The sequence below is a fragment of the Pleuronectes platessa genome, chromosome 20 (genome assembly GCF_947347685.1).
Source record: "Pleuronectes platessa chromosome 20, fPlePla1.1, whole genome shotgun sequence".
Classification (NCBI taxonomy): domain Eukaryota; kingdom Metazoa; phylum Chordata; class Actinopteri; order Pleuronectiformes; family Pleuronectidae; genus Pleuronectes; species Pleuronectes platessa.
In genome coordinates this window covers 20519577-20544911 of record NC_070645.1, presented here as the reverse complement: position 1 = coordinate 20544911, position 25335 = coordinate 20519577, and the positions used below count along the sequence as shown (strand labels likewise).

Here is a 25335-nt window from a genome sequence, read left to right as displayed (position 1 = left end):
ACGTTGTGACGTTCTGCAGGGAGAAGACGGACATCAGACCTGAGTTGATGTAAATGGAACCCGAGGTCGGTCCTTTGTGAGACGCAGAGGTCAAACAGAGAGAGAGCCGCATGACACAGCCTGCTACAAACCAAAACCACACAGGCTGGGTGTTTCCCCGCCACGCACCCAGTGCATGCTGGGATCTGCTCCACAGGCTGGAAGGTTTTCTATCTGAGACAAACTGAGCTGATCGTTGGTCTGAAGACATACGACTGCGTAAGAGGACGAGTTGTTTCTCCTGGAAGAACCTGAGTCCATCGACGGCTGAGGAGCCGCCAAGACCAGCAGATCTCCATCCACGGCCAAAACCCGACCGGCTCCTGGTCGGCTCCTCCTGGTCGTCTCCTCCGGTCGTCTCCCGGTCGGAACCGGAGCCAGCAGCTCCACCTGCTCCGCTGTGATACCTTCAAATGAAAACCATCGGAGACGCACAGAGAAATCGTTTGATGACTTTTTATGGCCACTTCTCCACTTGACTGTTACCGTCATCAGAAGCTTTTACTGTTGTTGCTCTTCTCTTCCTGTGGCGGCTGAAAACGAGCAGGCAACATAAACACACCGACACGTAGTGCTACACAACTCTCTGCAGCCCTGGAACACGTGTGGTCAACCCTTCAGTACCCAGAGGTCAAAGGTCAGTGACCTCAGACAAATCTGGAGAAACCAGATGTATGAAGAATGAATCTGCTCTGGTGGGTGGAGGCGTCTGACCACTGGGAGGTGATGGTTTCAAACCAGCTTCATTTAAAACACAACAAACCAAAGTCTGCAACACAACAAACAAGCTTCATTTACAACACAACAAAACAAAGTCACCGCAGCAACGCAACAAACAAGCTTCCATCACTGATTCTGAATGATCTTAAAGGGTCTGCTGGTGCTATGGTGTGTGTGTGTGTGTGAGTGTGTCTGTGTGTATGTGTGTTTTGAATGATTTTGTGATGATTGAGAATCAGACACATCCACAGAGTGTGATTGATGACTGTGACCTGCAGCTCACAAGTAATAAACCACCACAACTCACACACACACACTGTTAATGAAAAGATGGAGGAATATTCTGTCACCAGCTTCTCCTTCACATGCTTAACAAACACACACACACACACACACACACTCACACACACACACACTCATTGCTAAAAGCAGACGTGGAGGCATGTTAGCGCCTCGTGGTGCGTTTGATTTACACTCACACACACTCGGAGAGAAGTGGACACGTCAGTGAACGGGTGGAGATAAATCGAGTTCGGCTGCTTCCTGAACGGCACCAAAAAATCCACCACACCTGATGTCATCACTATGTGACCTCTGACCTTTTACCCCCACCCTGCTGGCCGATACAGGAACTGAAGCCTCATCACGGAGTTCCATCATCGAATCATGAATCATGAATGGAGAAGATGATAACATCATGATGTATCACTTCCAGCATCAGCAGCTTCATGCACAGTACTCCACAGTACTACAGTACTACACAGTACTACAGAACTACACAGTACTCCTTCTTCTTCTCTTGTTTAATTCTGTCTACTTCCTGTGATTGGTTCAAAAGTCCAAACTGTCCAACAAAGTGTTTTCACTGCAAAAACTGATTCTACGATTTTGTTGCTGTTACAAAAGAGCGAGAAGCTGCTGAACTCTGTCAACAAAAACAACGACAGGCGCTCTGAGGCCGAGCTATTAATAGACACACACACACACACACACACACACACACACACACACACACACACACACACACACACACACACAAACACACAAACACACATACACACACATTCAGTGAGTTATGTCTCTTCATCCAGTGGCTTTGGTTTTATTTTGACAGCTTCATAATACAACACGAGTACAGAGGCTGCACACACACACACACACACACACACACACACACACACACACACACACACCTCAGGGTCTTCCTCAGAGTTTGTTTGACATCATCTGACATTATGATGAAGTTAATATGAATATTAAATGATGTGAATATTAAAGTGACTGCTGAAGAATCCAGTTTGGTCTCACCTCTGGTTTGACTCTTTCTTTAAGAGCTTGATCTCAATTAGGGATCAAAGCGTCTGAAGCTTTCACTCGACAGATTTCATATTTAAGCCCCGAGAGTTTCATATTTAGCCTCAAACTTTATTTTGGATGTGGATGAAACTGGGCAGTCACACTGTGGATGGAGCTGCTCTAACGGAGGAGGAATGAAAGTGTCAGTGCTCTGGGCTCCGAGCTTCAGAGAGAGGATCACTGAGATCCAGCAGGAGAGGACGCCGCTGAGTCAGGTGATCAGGAGGTGAGCCGGGCCGGGCCAGGTGGAACCAGGTGGAACCAGGTGGAAGCAGGCCACTCAACAACTGGCCCTGATATCTCCTCTACGTGTTGTTGTCTTGTCAGTTTCATTTCTCTTTTTCAAACGTATTTACAGAAACGATAAGGAAGTTAAGTTTCTATTCAACAAAGTCTTCTCCTTCAAAACGTCTCTTCACTTCAGGTTCTGGGTCCAGCATCAGATCTTTATCAGTGCGGCTCAGTTCCTGCACCTGTGTTCATTAATATAAAACCTCCTGAAGGAGAGAAGCCGTGCAGGTTCTTAAAGGGTCTGGAACCGGAGCAGAGTTCTTCTCTCCAGCTCAGAGAACCAGGACCTTCTCCCTCCGCAGCAGGAACTCTGGAGATCAGGAGTGGAATTCAAACCCTGGTTCTTCAGACTCAGATGATGAATCTCGGTTCTTTGGAAAGGTTCTTGCAGCCGCTCCGCTCACGAGCTTTGGTCGGAGCCGCATTTCATTCAACGTCTGACAGGATGTGAACGTTTGTGTCTTTTATGGGAGTTAATGGGAATGAAGACACAAAACAGACGCACAATGAAAAGAAGCCGGCAAAGCAAACGCTGGGAGGTGGGTTGTGAGGCTCAGGAGGGTTGGAGCTCCGTGATAGAAGCTACAGAGACGCTCTCGGGTTTCACACGGCGCCGCTGCTGCACAAAGGTCGGAGATAACGAGCAGGAAGCTGCAGGACTGATGCCGGAGCGCCACCGCGCCGCTTCGTCCAACAGCAGCTCGTGTTGTCTCAGCGCCGGCACAGAAAGGTCAGGCCTGCTGCTGCTACACTGAACAAACAACACACAACTGTGCAGGGCCTTTCAGCTGCACACACACTGAGAAGCACACAGACACACACTCGGTATCAGCTACACACCAGTGTGGGCTATGGGCTCACAACGAAACACACACACACAGATGTACAGCATGTGATGCGGGCGGCCCAGCGCCGGGACACCTGTTGGGTGGCCGAGGTGTTGACCCCACGGATCGCACCTGTGACCACACCCACATGTGACCACACCCACCTGTGACCACACCCACGTGTGACCACACCCACCAGTGACGCGCTCAAACCACCGAGCAGATCACACAAAGTGAACAACCGAACCATCGCTCCAGGAAAATGATGACAATCACCAGGGAGGGTTGTGTTGCTGCTGAACGACACACACTCGTACTTTACAGGGACACAAACAGTCACAGCCGAGGTCTTTGACACAAGGCCACACACACACACACACACACACACACACACAGAAGTTCACGTGCACGTCCTCACATCTTCTCTAGGTGCTCTATGTAACAGGCCTCTGTGGTGTGTGTTGGTTCCTTGGGGCCGACAGCCGCTCTAGATGATGTCAGGAGATCATCTGGAGTTCTGTGCAGCTCTGGAACAGTTTGAATGATGAATCTCAAACTGGCTCCACCAGCTGCAGCTGAAGAGTGAAGCTGACCGTGGATCAGTTCCAAAGACTCAGAAGTTACTGAAGAAACAGAGTTCATCTCCAAGATTCAGCAGGAAGCTTTGATCCTGATTTGTTTTCATTCTAAACAGAGTTTGGTGGATTTGTTACAGCAACAGCTCTTCTGGATTAGGAAGCAGAGGATCATGGGTAATATCCAGTCAGGTTCCAGTTCAGTGGGACGACTCAGTCCACTTCAGCCTTGTAATAAACTTTTGATTTCTTTGATTTAAGTCAATTTAAGTTTTCATTTCCTTACAAAGAGGAAAGAAACACGATCACTCATCCATCAGAAACAGAATCATAAAGTGGGTTCAGATCTTTTTAGAGCTTTTCAGTTCACTGAGTCTTATTTTGAAGACGATAGCAGATCTGATGTTTTCCAGATCTTTCTCTTCTCTTTCCTTATCACTTCATTATGCTCAGACATTATTCCTCCAGTTCTAACTCTGTGTTCACTTCAGGTTCAAAGTCTGAATCATCTTCGGTGTTTGTTCAGCACTGGAGGTGAATTCAGCTCCGAGAGGATGAGCTGGATTCTGCAGCAGCTTGTTGACGTGTTGTTTCCACAGCGAGGGAGATATCACCACTGTCAGAGATCCTCTAATTACAAGTCAGAGGCTGATGTACCCCCCCCCCCCCCCCCCCCGTCTGCTGGTAATTACAGTTTACATGACGTGACGTGAACGCAGCATCGTGTCCCAGCGTCCTGAGTCCAACAGCCCCCCCCCCCTCACCGCCTCTGACCCAGACTGGAGTTCATGCAACCTTCTACAAATAATCACTGAGACCCTTAACTGAGACATCCTGGTCACTGAGGGAGGGTCAAAGGTCATGACCTCAGGAGGCTTGCTCAAGGACACGTCAGCAGAGAGAAAGTGGTTGAGAGGCTCCTGCTGTTTGTCATTAATGGAGATTCAAACTTTTTATTCAAACGACAGATGTTTAACATCAGAAGCTAAAAAAAAAATTCTCTTTAGTGAGAGAAAATGACACAAGTTCCTCATCGTGAGGTTTGAAGTGTGAAGGTCAAAGGTCATCGAGCGACTGCAGGACGGACTGACGTCTCCCGTCCGTCCTTCTGGACAACGTCCTCACATCTGATCCTCCATAAATCATCTGAACCCTCACGTTCACATGATGCACCACACCAAGCATTTTGAGAACAACACGCACACACATACACACACAGACACACACACACACACACACACACACACACACACACACACACACACACACACACACACACACACACACACACACACACAGAGAGACGCCCCCAGACACACAAATCACTAGAAACACTATGGGACTATTATTTTATAGGAGATAAAATAAAAAGGAGCCATGTGACAGTGATGTCAGACGACATGAGGTGAATATATGTTCTTTATATATTAATCATATTTCTCTAAAGAAAAATACTTTTATAAGATTTTTATCCTATTTATTCATATTAAAGTGCAAGAAGAGGAATTAGCACAAATTCCGTTTCATGTATATTATTTATTTGTCCGACAGTAACGGTGTAAAATTCTTAACACATTTCCCCGGGTTCTATTATTGAGTTTTGTGACTTTCTATGTTTTAAAATAGTTGTTTATCTATCTCTTTATCTCTCTATCTATCTCTCTATCTCTCTATCTCTCTATCCATCTTCTATGTATCCATCTTTCTCTGATGGATTATTAAAGGGACATTGTGAAACCATCAGAATATTCTAGAGATAAAGTTATTTCAATTCACGACTAAGGTTCCAACTGAAATATTAAAATAAGTATTATTGTTGTTGTTGATCATAAGGATGTAAACACATAAACAGACCCGGTTCATTCATGGGAGGTGGTGGCCCGGCTCGGCTTGATGAGGAGCGGTGTGTGTGTGTGTGGGGGGGGGGGGTCGCATAGGAACAGAGGAACAGTCTCTGGAGGCAGAGAGCGGCTCAAAACACAGGATGAAGAGCGAAGAGGAGGGTGAGAAGTTTGAAGCGAGTCTGCGTCACCAAATCATAAAAACAATAAGAATCACAATCCTCAGTAGAAAGTGGACATGACAGCATCTGAAGGAAACTGTAGGAATGTGGATTTGGACACGTGGCGCTGATTTAAAGCAGATGACGCATTGACTTTTGGTTTGAAGACGTTCGATCCATCCCAACATGTGATGAGAGGATTCTGCTTCAACATGCGGCTCTCAAAGGTCAGAGGTCAACAACAGGATCATTTCAACCAACAACAAGCAGCAGCTGCGGGACTCACATGTGAAACTCCTGCGTGAAAAGCTGCGGGTCCGTCACAGCGTCACCGCCCCGCCGCGTCCCGCTCACTGCCGCCACATCCCCCCCGGGGAGCAGGCGCGCAGCGGCCGATCCACGAGAACGAAGCTCCGCAGGACCAGAGGCTGGAGTCAGGTGCGTCCTGGAGGAGAGAGGCGCGGGAGCGTGCGGGTGTTAATCCGAGCAGAGTGATGCTGGAGCTGGAGGAGCTGAGGAGCAGCTGAGGAGGAGCTGAGGAGGAGCTGAGGAGGAGCTGAGGAGCAGCTGAGGAGCAGCTGAGGAGGAGCTGAGGAGCAGCTGAGGAGGAGCTGAGGAGGAGCTGAGGAGGAGCGGACTGTGGCACCTCAGCGCAGCCGGGGAGGGAGCGGTGCGCACCGGGCTGCTTCCTCCATCATCTCCTGAACTTCAGCCGCTTCTTCCTCCTCTCGGTCCCGCTTCGCTCCGGAACAGCTCCGGGTCCGAGGAGCCTCTTCAGCCCGTCAGCGGCTCAGCTGAGAGAACTCACAGAACCACGCGCCTTCACAATAAAAGTCTCTGCTCCAGCTGTTGCTCCGACTCTTCTGCGTCTTTCCGGGGAAACGGAGAAGTTTGCTCGTCACAGCGGAGAGTTGAGCCGCGTCCCGGTGCGTCGGTGGCTCGGTCTGACCCTCCGGACTCCCACCAGCCCCCCCTGCTCGATCCACCCATCAGGGAGAGAGAGGGGGGGGGGGGGGGGTAGAGAGAGAGAGAGAGAGGGGAGAGAGAGAGAGGGGGGGGGGGGGGAGGAGAGAGAGAGAGAGAGAGAGAGAGAGACAGACAGACAGACGGGAGAGAGGGACGAGAGAGAGAGAGAGAGAGAGAGAGAGAGAGAGAGAGAGACAGACGGGAGAGAGGGACGAGAGAGAGAGAGAGAGAGATGGGAGAGAGAGAGAGAGAGGGAGAGGAGGGGAGGGAGAGAGAGAGAGAGGGGAGAGAGAGAGAGGGGAGAGAGAAAGGGAGAAAGAGAGGGGGGGAAGAGAGAGAGAGAGAGAGAGAGAGAGAGAGGTTAAACCTCGTAGTTAATGAACATCTTGTGAAACAGCTGCAGATCAGATTCTTCTTCTTGTGTTTGAATGTAAATAGTTTGTTTGGTGGATGAATGAAATCAACTGATAAATAATAAATAATAAATGTATGGATCAGATGTAGAGTTTCATCACAAACTCAATCTCTTCTCCATCATTACAAAGTATTTCTCATAATTCAGATCCTTTGATGACGTGTTGTTCACACTTTGTGTTTGGTCACGTGACACCAGCCTGGTGCACAGCTCCATGAAGAGATGATGGTCTCACTCTGCTGCAGAGGAAGTGGACCTCAGAGCTTCAACATCTGCTGGACAGATGTTAGAGCAGCGTGTTCATGAACATGGCGTCACAGTCACATGTTACACTGACACACGTGTGTTGAGGATCATCACAAAGTCACATGATGACCTCTCCACACAGTGAGAACTGGAGCCTGTCAGGAACTGACTCTGTCAAACATTTCTGATCCTGAAGTCACAAAGAACTGAGACGGGCTTGAACAGGAAGTGACATCATCATGTTGAGACAAGTGTCTCCACAAAATAACACAAACTGTTCAACACAACAGGCCCAACATGTCCACTGTCTTCAGGACATCATCTCTCCGACACTTTCTGTCCCTTGTCTCTGCTGTGAACCTCCCATCATCAATTATTTCCCAGCATGCAGCTGTTCCCAGAGGCTGCTACAGTCTCCCCCTGGTGGTTGTTCTGAGGTGGTGGTCGAGAACGTACAAGAATCTTCATCTACGTTTGTATAAAACGTCCTCGGGTCAGTTTTCTATTAAATATGGTAAAATGTTTATGAAACAGTTTCCTCAGAGACTTAAAGATGCTCTGCCCCTCATCGACTCTTCTTCATACTGTAAATGTCTCATTCACTTTTCTTCTGCTGGTTTCCATTATGTCAAACTGGTGATTTTGTTCTTTTACCTGCACCAAGGACGAGATGTTTCCACCAGTTTGTTTGAAGAGGAAAGAAAAGCTGAGTCATGATTCCAGTGAAGTCGGTGGAAGGATGTTTATTGAGCATTAAAGCAGAGACAAGTAGAAACAGAACTTTTCTCTCTGAGATGTTTTTCTTCTCGTTACATCTGGTTTGTCACAGAGGAAATGATCCATGTGTTTGACTCATAGACTGAATATAAAGGCTTTGACTGGGATGTGCTGCTGTTATACTGCAGCGCCACCTGTGGGTCAAAAGTAGAAAAGCCACCACCGCTCTGCACCTGATGCAGAAATGAAAACGTCCCATTTTTAAATCCAGAGTTTTGATCTTTTGTGTCAAAGACAAAAGTCTGATTTTAACCTCAAAGTGATTTATAATAATAATAATACATTACATTAATAAGGCACTCTTCATCCGAGAATCTCAGAGTGCCACATAGTTAAAATCAAAGTCTTAAAAATAAAAAAAATAGAAACTCAACTCAAAGTAAAAACGCCTTCTTGAATAAAAAGGTTTTTAGGCCAGTCTTAAAAGAGTCTAGGGTCTGTGTTGCCCTCAACATTTGATTGTGTTGAACTTTGTGTTGAACTGAATCAATTTGTGATAAGAATCCAGGAACTTTAAGATTATAAACAAACAGAATGTGGTTCTACACACATGGAGACACACTGAGGGACAAAGGTGGAACAGAATAAAGGAAACTTAAACACATATATGTGACTCTTTTTAGAGGAGTTATATATTCTGCTTGTGTTGTGTCATTTCAATAAACACATTCTTCATGTGAATAAACACAATCGGTGTGGAGGGCCATCTAGTGGTGAAGTTACATATTACAACCAGCTCCTCTGATTCCTCTGGAGCTCTGTCTCCACTCTGCCTCCCAGCAACAAGGCCCAGTCAGAGCCGCTCTACACACAAGCTGCTGCTGCTTCAGCCTCTGGATCCTCAGGACACAGCTCAGCCTCCGTCCTCTTCACACTGTCCTCTTCACACTGTCCTCTTCACACTGTCCTCTTCACACTCACCTTCACTAAGATCACATACTGTTGAGAGAAGAAGACATCAGTGTCACAGAGACTCACTTCATCAGCTGTGAGTCAGTGATGCAGCTCATCCAGTAGAAAGAGCAGCAGGGACTTCAGTCCTGTTCAGAGGTGGAGCAGCTTCCTCTCTGCTTCATGTTCACGTGTTGGAATGAACACGCTAAGAGCTCAGTGTGTGTCCTCTGCATGTCAAAGTGCAGAGTGGACACCTGAGAGGTGGATTTACTGCTGTTACAGGTGAAGCCATGTTTCACTGTGTGTTGATGAACATCTGCTTCTGACAAACTGGGACCAGAGGAGACAGATGGACCTCAGCAGAGGTTCTGCTCTGTATAAAGAGCTCCTGGTTACCATGTGATGAGGAGAGGCTTCAGTCCCACTGATCTCAGAGCTGTGACAAAGATCCACCTGATCAGTTCTTCACTGATGAAGTGAGAGGACAAACTGTCTCAGATCAGATGAAGACGACACCGTCTCTGTCCCTCGTGTGAGGCTGTCAGCTGTGGTCCAGCTTCACTTCCTGTTCACATGAAAACAACGACAACTGTCGTCTTCACGTCAACTCAGTCACATGATCCCAAGCAGCTTGTGGCTCGTCTGATTGGCCGACTGTTGTCTCTCTGTGTCTGTCTCTGAGGACACACACTGTCTCACTGACTCTGAGGACACACACTGTGGTGGACACCTCTGACATCACTACTCAATGAAAACACATGGACCTGTCTCCAGAGGCCTGTTTCAGGTAGCTGGTTTTGAGGCAACCCCGAGTTTGTTCGCTCTGAGTTAGTGGAAACTCTGGGTTTTCCGTTTCAGGTAGCAGGTTCAGTGCAACCGAGAGTTAGTTGCTGCGGCAACATACGCCGTGGACCTAACCTGCTCGGGAGGTGGTTAGACCTACTCTGAGTTTGTTGTCTATGAGGCTGAAGGCAGATCTCCGACAGAAGGAAGTGTTAGAAATGGCATGTCCTTTTCTACGAGAGCCCGTGGACGTAGAGGCTGCGATCCTCAGAAGGAATCTCCGTGAGGAACGATTATTAAGACCCCGGTTGGATATACTTTCTTTTCCTGATAATTTTCTTCACGAGCGCTATCGTTTTTCAGCGCAATCTATCATTTATTTAGACCACCTTCTCAGCCCCCATGTTAACTGTCAAACGCACCGGGGGCATGCTTTAACTTCAATACAAATGATTTGTGTGGCACTCCGTTTTTTTGCAAACGGCAGCTTTCTTTACAACGTCGGTGACGCCGAGCACATTTCAAAGGCAACCGTGTGTCGGTCTGTCAGAAATGTGACTTCGTTTTCTGATGAGACTGGGTTGGTGCATGACGCACGCATATTTCGGGAGTCTAAACTGAGCACTCGCTTTTCCCGTGGTGAGTTAAGCCTATATTTGAAGGATTTAGAATCCATATTTGTTCAGATGATTAATATTTCACCTGTATCGTAGGAGAGTTCGACGGTCATGTTTTAGGTGACAGAGGGTACCCCTGCCAGCCTTGCCTTCTGACCCCGTATGAGGACGAGAGCCAGGGTCGAAAACACGTTCGGGATCCTGAAGGCAAGATTCCAGTGCCTCCAAATGCTGCGAGTCACACCAGAAAGGGCATGTGACATAATAATTGCATGTGTGGTTCTACACAACATCGCGATTTTGAGAGGGGAAAATTGCCCACCTGCAGTTGCAGATGAGCAGCACATAAACCCAAACCATGCCAAGAATCCACAGGACGGAAGGGTGGTTAGGAGGTTAGGAAAGACTCTGCCAAAATCATTTTGTTTGAGTTTTCTATGTAGTTAAATGTATTTTATTATTTCCGAAATGTTTTCTTTGGCATTCTTTCGCCTTCCTGTATGATAGTAAACTCCTGTGACAGACCCAGCCTCTGGTAGGGGGTGACACTGTTCAACAAAATAACTTGTCCCACCACAGCCCGTGTTCTAATAAAGACAATCTACTTTTTATGAAGATTTCTTTATTTCCTGAAAGCACAAAAAAAAAAAAGGTCATTCATATTGGGTATGTTTTTGGAGCAGGAAACAGTATCCCAGTTTGTACCTCACCCACCTTTAACTTATGTTCCAAAATTTGGATCTCCAAAGCATCCTTTTGCATCTTTTGCCTAATGTGGTCCATTTCCAAGTCTGCTTTGTTTATTTGTTTTCCCAGATAGATTTTATAGAGCTCTTTGACTGGAAGCTATAGGAATGCAAAAGATGACATTGGATTTCACAGTGCCAAGTACAGCGTTTCATTATAATTCCAGGGAGAATCTTACAGAGGTAAGCTGTGAAGTAGAGCTAGAAGTGGATGGCCTCTCATTGAATTCGATTTCATCCTGTTTGACAGAAAGAAGATGTCAGTTTTAAATTGTACAACGCTATCATCAACTTTTAGATGTTATTTTTAAAAGGTGTTAACCTCAATAGGCCTTTCCTCTTCCCTTTCAAATGCTGCAGACAATGTTTCTCCATCATCTTCCTGTAATGACATTAACAGTTGTGTTCAGCAATTATCAAGACATTATTAATAATCTGTGGAAGGTGAAGAATTGTTACAATTGCATGGAGGTTGGTGAGGGCATCTGGTTCCAGTAGGGCGATGACGCCATCAGTAACTGGAAGAAGATGATTAGACAGTGAAATTATTACTTGAGCCAGAATATTGCCCCATCTAATTTGCAACGCGCTGGGTTGCATGTACATATTTAATTATTTTGAATAACCAACCTCTGATAAAGGCACTTCTATCCTGGGGGGTGGGGGGATCAGAGGAGCTCCCTCCAGGGATGCCCTCAGCCACAGGACGCATACTCTGTTGGCTGAGGGCCATCTCCTCAGCCTCTGTGAGGGCTGCAGGTGGTGGACCCCCTCCAGTCTTCCGGGCCTTTGCTTTTTTTCGATTTGCTAACATGGAGGAAAATGTTACCCTAATATTCAGTAAGCGCTATTTTGAAGACACATATATATGTATATACACATACATACATACATACATACATACATACATACATACATACATATAATGCATTTTGCCTAGGAGTAGCCTTCTAATATATCTAAATCCTATTAAATATTGGCAGTGTTGGGGTGGCTGAGAAATGTTCTACTTACATTTACTGCTTAAATATAGACCCATCACATGTTGAATATAGCTGTTAAATTAGGTAGAGCAGGCAAAACAGCACAATTGATTTGATTTCAATTAAACATTAGTTTACCTGTTTGAACTATATTTTTGTACTTCATTTTCATTTGCTGCCAAGTCCTCTTGGGGCAACTCGGGTTGTTCCTGTGTAAATTGACACACACACACACACACACAATTTACATATTGAATAAGTGGAAGATATTAAACTTTCCTCTTATTTTATTTTACTATTTTATTTTACTCACGCATTGACTTGTTCGGCTATTTCCTGCCAAGCTCTCTCTTGCTCTCTCTGCCGCGGCGGTATTACTTTTTTTGGTGAAAATGGGTACCTGCTCGGCATATGCGTGCATTAATATTTCCAATTCCGTGGGTGAAAAGTAACTGGATCTACATTTTTGGTCCATGTTTGATCATGTTATCAGAGATCCATTGATGATGGCTCTTTATAGTCAACAGGCACGCCCCCAACCCAGCGTGAACACACTCAGAGTTGATTAAGCCAACGCTGATCACCTGTTCTGAAACCGAAAACCCAGAGTTGCTTTTCAACCCTGAACTCTGAGTCAACCAACTCAGAGCGCAGGATTAAACTCAGAGTATGTTAAACCAGCTACCTGAAACAGGCCTCAGGAAGCTGACTGAGGTCATCTGGTGTTTTGGTGACAGGATGAGTCTGGAGACATTGAGATGTTCTGGGTGAGATAGAGATCAACTGAACCAACCAGACGTTGATTTAAACTTCCCTTATCCGTCCCTTTAAGGAGAGTGTGCACCACACAACAGTGTAGAGTCACTGTGGTCAGTGGGCGGAGCTTCTATACGGGTTGATCTCCAACTTAACCTGGAGCAGGTTAGCCGTTCATCAGAAGTTACCATGGTGATTTACCTCGTTAAGAAGTGGACGAGCTTCGTAGAACTGAAAAAACTAAACCTGAAGTTAACCTGATAACCACAAATCCTGCTTGGTAGCACAGACCCTGGATCTGTGATACTGACTGTGTTAGTAAAATACTGATGAAAGCAGCGTGGACTGACTCCAACCATCTACTGACCTCAGAGTCTCCAGTCGACAGGTTGGACTCTGCTGTAGATCAAGAAGCTCCTTCACTGCTGAGTCCTGCAGGTTGTTGTTACTCAGATCCAGTTCTCTCAGATGAGAGGGGTTTGACCTCAGAGCTGAAGCCAGAGAAGAACAGCTGATCTCTGTCAGTCTGCAGCTCCACAACCTGGATAAAGAATAAAACTTAACTGTAAATTAAACACACATACACACACACACACACACACATTCACCCGCTCCTGGTATTTCATGATGGCCTGATACGATGATTATTTAAAAAATGAAAGTGAACGTGACGTTCACTAACGTTCATCATATGAAAGAACTGATTCGTTAAGTTCATCGTTCGCGAAAAATATGCGCAACATGCACTGTACAGGGCGCCACTGCAGAGGTGCTGAAGAGCCGCATGCGGCTCCGGAGCCGCAGGTTGCCGACCGCTGCGCTAAACCTTTAACATTAAAACATGATGTCTGACCCCAGAGTCTCCAGTCGACAGGTTGGACTCTGTAGAAAACCACACAGCTCCTTCACTCCTGAGTCCTGCAGGTAGTTGTAGCTCATATCCAGTTTTCTCAGATGAGAGGGGTTTGACCTCAGAGCTGAAGCCAGAGAAGAACAGCTGATCTCTGACAGTCTGCAGCGAAACAACCTGGATAAAGAATAAAACTTAACTGTAAATTAAACTGAGTTCATGTGTGAAAATAACAGACACATATTCATGTCAGCACAGACTCATAACATGGAAGATAAATATGAAATCAGATCTGTTGGACTAAAAACGAGTCCTGATTCAGTACAAATAGATTATTTGGACCCGGTCTCTGTCCTGCAGATCAGTTTATGAAATCCAGAACTAAACTCAGTGTTTTAACAAGTAGCTGAATATTTTAAATATCAAAGATTTATTAATGAATGGATTCAAGTTATGTATGAAGAGGAATTATGTTAAATTAAAATTAAATGATAACTTGTGTCTAGATGCTATATTATAGATATGAGATCTACAAAAGTCAGTCAGTGAACTTACCCCAGAGTCTCCAGTCGACAGGTTGGACTCTGTAGAAAACCACACAGCTCCTTCACTCCTGAGTCCTGCAGGTCGTTGTTACTCAGATCCAGTTCTCTCAGATGAGATGGGTTTGACCTCAGAGCTGAAGCCAGAGAAGAACAGCTGATCTCTGACAGACTGCACTTCCACAACCTGGATAAAGAATAAAACTTAACTGTAAATTAAACTGAGTTCATGTGTGAAAATAAAGGACTTTGACTAAACATCACTGTCTCTGTTTTCAGACCTGAAGTCTGAGTCAAGTTGTTCTGGACATTTTCTGGAACTTTTCCTGCAGCCTCCTAATAAAGTTTCTGAGTGAGTCCATGTGAGAATAGAGCAGGTGAATGTCCAGAGGATTCACAGAGAGCGAGTGGACGTGTTGATGAGGTTTCTAACACGTGACGGACGTGAAACTGGAAGAAGACAAATATCTCAGGATGAAGAAGAGGAGCCGTACACGTAGAAGACGAAGACGTCAACTTGGAAACATGAGGAGATTCCAGATCTTTTGGTGATGAGGGCCGACGCCGGTGTGGATGAACTGTAAACAACAACACTGATCTTTCCAAAGCAGAGTTTATACGTCATGTCCCGCCTCCTGCTGCTCTACAGGCTCCGCCTCCTGCTGCTCCACCCGTTCTACATATGTGAAAGTCAAACTCCAGACAATGTCCAGACACTATTTTACAGAGTTCATGACTGAAAACAGCTTGAAAGTCCTCGTGTCCTCGGGGTTCAGTTGCTTGTAATATGTAACTTCACCACTAGATGTGTCTAAATGTCTTGCTGGACATGTTCAGGAGTCGTACACGTGAACAAGTGGACTACGTTCACATGTACGACACCTGGAGACGTCACTAACTCCTTCACAGTGAACCTGTAACTTAACATAACTTAATGTAACCATGGTTATCATGGAGATATGTGTTTTGGCTCCGCCCCTCGTCTGAATGTTCCCACATGTTCTTGTTGCTGTGAACGAGTCAGACCCGGACAATCTCCTGCTGCTGCTTCAGCTCCAGAAAATGTCCGACCCACTTGTCAGAACATGTTCCACAGTTGATGTGTGAAAGGGCGAGCAGTTCTATGATCATGTTTTCTTGAAGTGGCGATGATCTGAGCAGCAGTTGGACCAGTTGAAAGTGGTGCAGGGAGCCTGAGGAACACGTGTGTACAGGGCGGGACAGAGATCTAGTGGTGAAAAGATAAAGGCATGGACGACCCCGTGTAACTCCTGAAACCAGAGGAAGGGTTTCATGTTGGAAATGAACCCAAAGTGGAAGAAACAGGGCTGAAGAACTTGGTCCACATAATAAAAGACTTAAAATATAATCAACTTGGACTCTGGACCTTGAGCCCAGTCCCAGAACACCAACGCAGCACGCTGTCATGTGGTCAGTCCACAGGACCACCGGGACAAGTCCTGGTTAGCTTCCACAGAAACATTACATGTACACATTGTCCAGCATTGGATTGTTTCTCTGTCAGTAAAACTTCAGTCACATTGAGCTTGACTCGGTCCTCAGCGCTCATTCTACAAACATCTCTCAGCTCAGTGTCAGTGTTCTGTCATGGGAATTTCTCAATAGTCAAGCACAAGTCATTACAATGTCTTTCTGGAAGTTTATTTTACATCTGCAGATGGGCATCAATGTACAAGACCATGGAATGGATCTCATACAATGAGCAATGACATACAAGAAAAGCAGCACTTTATACATCTCCAAGCCCCTCCTAGAGAGGAAAAAAATGTTATTGATCAACCTATTTCTTAACATGAAAGAGGTTGATCGATAACATTTATCTCCTCTCTAGGAGGGGCTTGGAGATGTATAAAGTGCTGCTTTTTCCTGTATGTCATTGCTCATTGTATGAAATCCATTCCATGGTCTTGTACATTGATGCCCATCTGCAGATGTAAAATAAACTTCCAGAAAGTCATTGTAATGACTTGTGCTTGACTATTGAGAAATTCCCATGACAGTTCACTGTTAGGAACACATGTTCTGACCTTTGACCTTAAAGCACCAGTGTGGAAGATTCAGGTGAAAGGATCCATTGTTAGAAACTGAAGAGAAAATAATCCTGGAGATGTTTTCACTAGTTTCAACGGAATTGTACCAACTGTTGTTTTCTTTACTTTAGAATGAGACATTCATATTTAAATACTTTATATTTAAATACTTTTTATATATATATACGCTATATTTACATACTTTATATTTAAATATTATATATACTTCATATATATACTTCAAATTTCCATACTGTATATTTACGTACTTTATATTTAGCTGAAACATGACACTTCACCGCTAGATGTCCCTACTTTCTACACGCTAAACCAGGGGTAGGCAACCTTTACTATCGAAACAGCCATTTCGCCCCCTCTTCCCCCAAATTAAATCTATCGGGAGCCGCACAACATATTTGATAACACAGGTTATAAAGTTATATATATATATATAGTTATACAATATATATAACAACTATAGTTTGTTGCATTTATTAAATAATAGAACGACAATAAAAAAAACTGTTGACATTTAACTGCTATTTTTACCTGTTACAAAATCACCAAACTCTTATGAATTGGAGAACAAAATACATGTGTGGTCCTACTTTGGAATAAATTAAACACAGAACTCAGCTTTTTTTGCTCATCTCCAGCTTTGTACTTTTCAGCAGATGCTGTGTGCTTGCTCTGGAAATATCTTACAACATTACGTTTCTTATTGTATGCTAATTCCTCGCCACATATCAAACATACATATAGTAAGACAGCATTCGTGGCAGTGAAAGCAAAGTAATCTGTCCACGCAGAATTAAACTCTATTTCCCTCCCAGACTTTTCTTTGCTGGGATTTATCCATGATTAGTTTACCGAGGCCGGGGGTCGGAACTATAGATTAGCGACCTGCAGGGAAGAGCGCCGGGATGTAATAGGATGTGACGCATATTTTAGTTGCTGAAATATTAAAACAAAGCGTGAGAGCAGGTCAGACTGGAGGCGGACACAGAAACTGCAGATCCGTACAAACCAACTGCAGCTTCTGCTCTGATCAAGAAGCTTAGGCGCAGACCTCTGATCAGCTGAGACCAGAGAAACTCGTTGTTTTCACTGTTGAGAAGCAGCCGGTCAGTCACTCTCAATGTGTCTCTCTGAGCGAGTGAGCGGGGCTCAGGGCGGGGGGCGGAGCCCAGGCTCTGTGTGTGTGTTGGCTATCTGGGAGCGCGTACACACACATACACACACATACACACACACACACACACATTCACCCGCTCCTGGTATTTCATGATGGCCTGATACGATGATTATTTAAAAAATGAAAGTGAACGTGACGTTCACTAACGTTCATCATATGAAAGAACTGATTCGTTAAGTTCATCGTTCGCGAAAAATATGCGCAACATGCACTGTACAGGGCGCCACTGCAGAGTAGCTGAAGAGCCGCATGCGGCTCCGGAGCCGCAGGTTGCCGGCCGCTGCGCTAAACCTTTAACATTAAAACATGATGTCTGACCCCAGAGTCTCCAGTCGACAGGTTGGACTCTGTAGAAAACCACACAGCTCCTTCACTGCTGAGTCCTGCAGGTCGTTGTAGCTCAGATCCAGTTTTCTCAGATGAGAGGGGTTTGACCTCAGAGCTGAAGCCAGAGAAGAACAGCTGATCTCTGACAGTCTGCAGCGAAACAACCTGGATAAAGAATAAAACTTAACTGTAAATTAAACTGAGTTCATGTGTGAAAATAACAGACACATATTCATGTCAGCACAGACTCATAACATGGAAGATAAATATGAAATCAAACATGTTGGACTAAAAACGAGTCCTGATTCAGTACAAATAGATTATTTGGACCCGGTCTCTGTCCTGCAGATCAGTTTAGGAAATCCAGAACTAAACTCAGTGTTTTAACAAGTAGCTGAATATTTAAAATGTCACAGATTAATTAATGAATATATTCAAGCTATGTATGAAGAGGAATTATGTTGAATTATAATTAAAATCAGATAAATTGTATATAAATGCTGTATTATAGATAAGACATCTACTAAAGTCAGTCGGTGAACTGACCTCAGAGTCTCCAGTCGACAGGTTGGACTCTGTAGAAAACCACACAGCTCCTTCACTCCTGAGTCCTGCAGGTAGTTGTGACTCAGATCCAGTTGTCTCAGATGAGAGGGGTTTGACCTCAGAGCTGAAGCCAGAGAAGAACAGCTGATCTCTGACAGTCTGCAGCTCCCGAACCTGGATGAAGAAATATGAATATTAGAATGTGTCCTCCTGTTGTTGTGGGTCGTCATCATGTCAACACAGACTCTCAACATGCTGCTGACCTCAGTCCAGTCTGTGACCTGAAGATAAATATCAGATCAGACATGTTGGAACATTGTTTCATTCATCAGCTTCTTCTCTGTGTGTTGGTCACTGAGCAGGTTTGTGTAATTAAACACTGTTTAAAGTAGAGACGGCTCCTGACAGTCACTTCCTGTTTGTTTCTATACTTATCAACTGTCCAACGTGTTTCAATAAGAATGAGTCTTATTTTGAAAACCTGAGGAGGACGAGTGCTCGGCCTCAGTCCACATGTTATTTACTGACACTTTCTTAGTGATCAGGAGCAGGTGAGTGCAGGTGAATGGAGTTGATGAGGTGGACGTGACTGACAGGCTGGGTGAGTGACAGATGACTGAGGGACAGTGAGCAGAGCAGGACTGAGACAATTTAAATTAATAATGACCCAATAAGAAAGAAAGTCTGAAAAGTGAAGAAGGATTTAAGGACCTCAGAGTCTCCAGTCGACAGTTTGGACTCTCCAGTCCAGAACACAGCAGCTTCACTCCTGAATCCTGCAGCTTGTTGTGACTCAGATCCAGTTCTCTCAGATGTGAGGGGTCTGACTTCAGAGCTGAGGCCACGACTTCACAGTGAGTCTCTGAGAGTCGACAACCACCGAGTCTGTAATTAAAGAAAATATCTGTTAGAATAAAATCAGAAAACACAACTTTCATACAAAACATGATCATGTGACCCTCACCCTGGTAAATCCCCTCTTTGCCTCATGAACATGTTAAAAACTCCTCAAGAGAATCCTTTCAGATTTGGTTCAAACGTTCATTCAGACTGACAGAGGAACTCATTAGATTCAGGTGGTCAAAGGTCAAGGTCACACAACATGTTCATGGCCTCTTGAAGTCTCAAGTCTGTCTTTAGGGGATTTCTTCACATTCTGACCAGTTGGACTCAAAGATAAACTGATTAGCTCTCGATCTACATGTCTTATTGTTTGTGGAGGAAGCTGGAGAACCCAGAGAAAACCCTGCAGACACCAGGAGAACCTCCTCCTCACAGAAGGTCTGCACTAACAGTGTTGACCACTGCAGCACCATGCTGCCCAAAACAATGAGGATCATTTAACACTGAGTGTATTTGAAGAACGACTCATCTCCACTGATTGAACATGTTATTGATCATGTCTGGACTCACTTAGCCTTCCTGCAGTTCCTCACAGCTGGGATCAGTCTCAGTCGACCCTGGTCTGATGTGTTGAACTTCTTCAGGTTCAACTCATCCAGAACCTCCTCTGACATCTGCAGCATGTAGGCCAGAGCTGAGCAGTGGATCTCAGAGAGTTCCTCCTCTGATCTGTTCTTCAACGTCAGGAACTGTTTCATCTGCTGATGAACTGAGTGGTCGTTCATCTCAGTCAGACAGTGGAAGATGTTGATGCTTCTGTCAGGAGAAACGTCATCACTCCTCATCTCCTTCAGGTTGTTGATGACTCTCTGGATGATCTCTGGATTGTTCCCTGTCCGACCCAGCAGGCCTCCTAAGACTCTCTGGTTGGACTCCAGACTGAGGCCGTGAAGGAAGCGAACAAACAGGTCCAGATGACCATTTGTACTGGTGAGGGATTTCTCCATGGTTCTCTTCAAGAGGTCATACAGGGAGAAGGTACTGTCTGTGTCCCCATATGTTCCCAAGAAGTTATTGAGTTCTCCTGTGTTCCTCTTGGTGTAACAGTGGAACATGTAGACTGCAGCCAGAAACTCCTGAACGCTCAGATGAACAAAGCAGTAGACTGATTTCTGGAGGATCACACACTCTCTTCTGAAGATCTCAGTACAAACTCCTGAGTACACCGAGGCCTCTGTGACATTAAGACCACACTGCTCCAGGTCTTCTTGGTAGAACATGATGTTTCCTTCCTCCAGATGTTTAAGTGCCAGCCTCCCCAGCTTCAGGAGAACGTCCCTGTCAGCCTCCGTCAGCTGCTGTGGACTCGTCTCATGTCCCTCACCGTACTTGTTGTTCTTCCTCTTTGTCTGAACCAGCAGGAAGTGTGAGTACAGGTCAGTCAGGGTCTTGGGCAGCTCTCCTCTCTGGTCTGTGGTCAACATGTGCTCCAGAACTGTAGCACTGATCCAGCAGAAGACTGGGATTTGACACATGATGTGGAGGCTCCTGGACGTCTTGATGTGTGAGATGATTCTGCTGCACAGCTCTTCATCACTGAATCTCCTCCTGAAGTACTCCTCCTTCTGGTCGTCAGTGAAGCCTCGTACTTCTGTGACCCTGTCAACACATGCAGGAGGGATCTGATTGGCCGCCGCAGGTCTGGAGGTTATCCAGACGAGAGCCGAGGGAAGCAGATTCCCCCGGATGAGGTTTGTCAGCAGCACGTTGACTGATGACCTCTGTGTGACCTCAGACACAAGCTCCCTGTGGTTGAAGTCCAGAGAAGGTCTGCTTTCATCTAGGCCGTCAAAGATGAACAAAGGTTTACAGACAGCGAGCGTCTCTGCTGTGAGCTTCTGTAACGCTGGATGGAAAACATGGAGCAGCGTGAGAAGACTGTGCTGCTGGTCCTTCACCAGGTTCAGCTCCCTGAACGAAAGCACAGCCAGCAGACCCACATCCTGGTTCTCTAAACCCTCTGCCCAGTCCAGAGTGAACTTCTGCACCGAGAAGGTTTTTCCAACTCCAGCGACGCCGTTGGTCAGGACGACTCTGATGCTGCTCTGCTGGTCAGTGGAGGCTTTAAAGATGTCCTGGACCTTGATGGGAGTGTCCTGGAGGATCTTCATCTTGGAAGCCGTCTCAAGCTGCCTCACCTCATGTTGAGTATTAACCTCTTCACTCTGTCCCTCTGTGATGTAGAGCTCAGTGTAGATCCTGTTGAGGAGGGTTCTACTTCCTGTTTCATCACTTCCTTCAGTCACATGTTCACATCTCCTCCTCACACTGAGCTTATGTTCATCTGAAACCTCCTGCAGACCACGATCTGCTGAAAGACAAGAAACAATGTGAGAGACAGAGAATCTGAGAATCTGCTGATTGTTTTCATCAGATACAGAAAAACTACAGAAAATAAAAGCTTTTTAACTTTGTGCTTTTCTAACGATGTTAAATGTTGATGCTGTATGAAGGAACAAAATAAAACCACATGTGCTGTTGTCAGAAGTGAAGACATCAGCAGACACATGTACAGTGCTGCTCTGACCGGCTGTCTGACCTCCAGCTCCTGTTCTGGATCTTTTTCCACACTGGGGACAGGAGGAGTCTCCTGAAGAACCAGACTGGTCCCAGTATGAGGTGATGCACTGTCTGCAGAACCAGTGTCCACAGCTGGTGGAGACTGGATCCTTCAGGACGTCCTGACACGAAGCACAGCAGGACGACTGCTCCTCCTCAGAAACGTGACTCCTCTTCCTCTCCCTGTGAAGACATGTCCTGATCACTCACATGTCACAGTCACAGGTTGTCATTTTGTCATGATTGATTGACAGCTTCAAGTTGACTGCAGTTAAGCATCTGAAGTCAGGCAGACTCCAGAGTAACAAGTTGGCAACTCATATTTTAATTCAGCACATTTAAACTGATTAATAATGGAGACATGAGAAGCACAAGACAAACAGGTTCAAAATAGAAATACTGCCAATTGTTTCCAGACTCTTGAGGTCAGTGACCTTTGACCATTGAAATCTAAACAGTTCATCTTTAAGATCAAGTGACAAGAGGTCAAAATGTGAAGGAACTTCCTCACGACAGACTTGGGACGTCCTGTTCAAGAGGCCAAAACATGATTTGTGAGGCCACGTGACCTTCGACCACCGTGACCTTCGACCACCGTGACCTTCGACCTCCAAAATCTGTTGAATGGGTCTAAGAGAACATTTGTACCAAACTTGAAGAAAGTCCCTCAGGGCGATCTTGAGATATCCCGTTCACAAGAAAGGTCTGGACGGACAGAGCCTGACAACATGGGGCTTCTGGCTGCTGGGTGTCACAGAGTAAAGGGTCTCAAGTGCTTTGAGGGTCAAATATAATGAACTTTGTTTTCATTGACTTGTACAAAGCTCCAGGGTTTGATATCATAAAGCCAGTTAATAAAGTGTATTGGGGCAAGCTGCAGCCGTCAGGTGGAACTGGAGGATAAAACTCTGTCGTCTGCATTAAAGTTAGAAAGACGATTGTACTTTTGATGGATCGAGCAGAGAAGTCTCAGGAACAGAGAAAATAAAAGTGGTTAATGAATTGAACCTTGATGGTCACAACAATCGATGGAGCAGAGGATGAAAGAAGGTTCAGTCTCTCGTTAAGGAAGTGAAACGTCTCAACACTGGACGATGAAGACCAACTTCCACCTCCAGGTGTTTTACAAACATGTCTGACTGTGTGGAACGCTGTGGTGACGTCCAGCAGAACTCAACCAGCACCAGACCCAGAGGCCACAGATAGAAGGATGATGTCATGAAGCTTCAACAGAGCAGATTCTAATGAGCTGAGCCACAAACACACTGGAGTCCGTTAAAGATCCTCAAAGAGAAACCTGGGAGAAGTTATTATGGTCACTGGGATTCACAGAGTTTCTTTAGATGAGTGGATGGTGCAACTTGCTTCTCTTCTATTCTGCACCTGTGTCACTGAAGATCACCTGTTGGATCAGCTGGGGCCCTGCAGCTACTCCGTCCCCCTTTGTCCACAATTCATGTGGTTTCTTCTAAGATAATGTTACGAGAACAAAGTGACCTCAGTGGTCAGCATCAACACACCAACATGAAAAACATATTTAGAGCTACAAGCAGTGACCTCCACCAAATAAACACTGAGAGAAAGTGGAGAGTTTGCAGGTTCACATGTTTGTAGCAGGTCTCTTACTCTGTGTGTGAGGGTCCAGGTTCATTATTGAAGGTTGGAGGAAGACGTCCCATGGACCTGTCACTCTTCAGAGACAGACAGCTGGACCCTGGAGACTCTGCTCTGTCCTCCTCTTCCTCCTCATAACCACTCATCTTCAGTCTGAGAGGAAAAACACTGTGAGCTCAAAGGAATCAGGACAAACCAGTCTGTTCAAGAAACACACCCAGAATTACCAGGACACACACACACACACAGGTGACTGCACCGTATGATTGTGAAAACACGTTGTGTTATTAAACACTTGATGAACCGATGAAGATAAAAAGTGAAGCTGTGAGTTAACTCTGTTAATTAGTCCTTTGAAGGCTCTTTGATCCAGACCTGCTGTTCACAACTGTCTCTGGATCCAGTGAAAAACACAGTGAGCTCAAACTCACACAATGAAGTCAGGTAGTAAACTCAGTGTTTCTTCAAATAGAACAAACGCTCCTACACTGTGTCCCTGTTGTCACGTAACCTGAGACAGTTGTAGGTTTAATGTGTTGGACTCAGCCAATCACAGCGTTAAGTCAAACTGTTGATTGACTGACAGAAGTTCATCCTGAATCTTCTTCTCTCTAAAGTCCACGAGTAGAAAACTGACCCAGAGTCTGTGACAGTAAAATAATATGAATGAATAATATAAATGTAGCTGAACACTCACCAGCCTCAGACTTCACGTCTCCTCCGTCTGCTGCTTGAAGTTAGAACCAGTCTGAACACTTTCACTTTCACTGGCTCCTCCCCCTCTCTGCAGGTACTGGAGATCGATCAACTCGATCAAAGTGTCCTAATAACTCAGTGTTTACTGATAAAGTGTAAAGTGAGAACAGGTCAGAGGAGGAAACACACCGGACTTATATCTCTCTCTCTCTCTCTCTCTCTTTCTCTCTCTCTATCTCTCTCTGCTCTGTCCTCCTCTTCCTCTTCTCATAACCACTCATTTTCAGTCTGATAGGAAACACTGAGGTCACAGGAATCAGGACAAACCAGTCTGTTCAAGAAACACACCCTAAAATACCAAGCAAGGACACACACACACACACACACACACACACACACACACACACACACACACACACACACACACACACACACACACACACACACACACACACACACAGTGGAGATCTCTCAACCGGATCAACACACGCAAGGCTCATGGACCTGATGGCATCCCTGGCCGAGCTCTCAAGGTGTGTGCAGATCAGCCAGCAGATGTGTTCACAGACATCTTCAACCTGTCACTGCTCCAGTCTGTAGTCCCTGCATGCTTCAAGAAGACCATCATTGTCCCTGTTCCGAAAAAAACAAAAACCCTCTGCCTGAACAACTACCGCCCAGTAGCACTCACTTACATCATCATGAAGTGCTTTGAGCGGCTGGTCCAACCATTCATCACCTCCTCCCTCCCTGACTCTCTGGACCCTCTTCAGTTTGCCTACAGGTCAAATAGGTCGACTGCAGATGCCAACTCCCTCACCCTCCACACTGCCCTCTCCCACCTGCACCAGAGGGACACATATGTGAGAATGCTGTTCATCGACTACAGTTCAGCATTCAACACCATCGTGCCCCTGAAGCTCGTCACCAAGCTCAGAGACCTTGGGCTCAACATCGCCCCCCGTGACTGGATCCTGAACTTCCTGACGGGCAGACCACAGGCGGTGCGGATCGGCAGAACCACATCCTCCACCCTGACTCTCAACACCGGGGCCCCCC

General features: G+C 45.6%; 1 protein-coding gene across 40 annotated transcripts in view; it reads right to left on the bottom strand.

Moving 5' to 3' along the window:
• Positions 1 to 8164: 8164 nt before the first annotated feature.
• The window catches only part of LOC128425788 (NACHT, LRR and PYD domains-containing protein 12), a 99892-nt gene continuing 82721 nt past the window's right edge, over positions 8165 to 25335 (bottom strand). For 29 of the 40 annotated variants that reach the window (XM_053412574.1, XM_053412589.1, XM_053412614.1 and 26 more), the window contains 14 exons: positions 19216 to 19389; positions 18505 to 18678; positions 17950 to 18123; positions 14399 to 14572; positions 13847 to 14020; positions 13361 to 13534; positions 12551 to 12637; positions 12376 to 12446; positions 11885 to 12061; positions 11714 to 11772; positions 11577 to 11636; positions 11434 to 11493; positions 11223 to 11354; positions 8165 to 9153 (listed from right to left, as the gene is read on the bottom strand). In XM_053412574.1, the coding sequence (XP_053268549.1) occupies positions 9112 to 9153; positions 11223 to 11354; positions 11434 to 11493; positions 11577 to 11636; positions 11714 to 11772; positions 11885 to 12061; positions 12376 to 12446; positions 12551 to 12637; positions 13361 to 13534; positions 13847 to 14020; positions 14399 to 14572; positions 17950 to 18123; positions 18505 to 18678; positions 19216 to 19389 (1732 nt within the window). In that variant the 3' untranslated portion in view covers positions 8165 to 9111. Of the gene's footprint in view, positions 9154 to 11222; positions 11355 to 11433; positions 11494 to 11576; positions 11637 to 11713; positions 11773 to 11884; positions 12062 to 12375; positions 12447 to 12550; positions 12638 to 13360; positions 13535 to 13846; positions 14021 to 14398; positions 14573 to 17949; positions 18124 to 18504; positions 18679 to 19215; positions 19390 to 19917; positions 21719 to 25335 lie in introns of all 40 variants that reach the window. The other 11 variants (XM_053412615.1, XM_053412616.1, XM_053412587.1 and 8 more) reach the window with 11 other exon arrangements.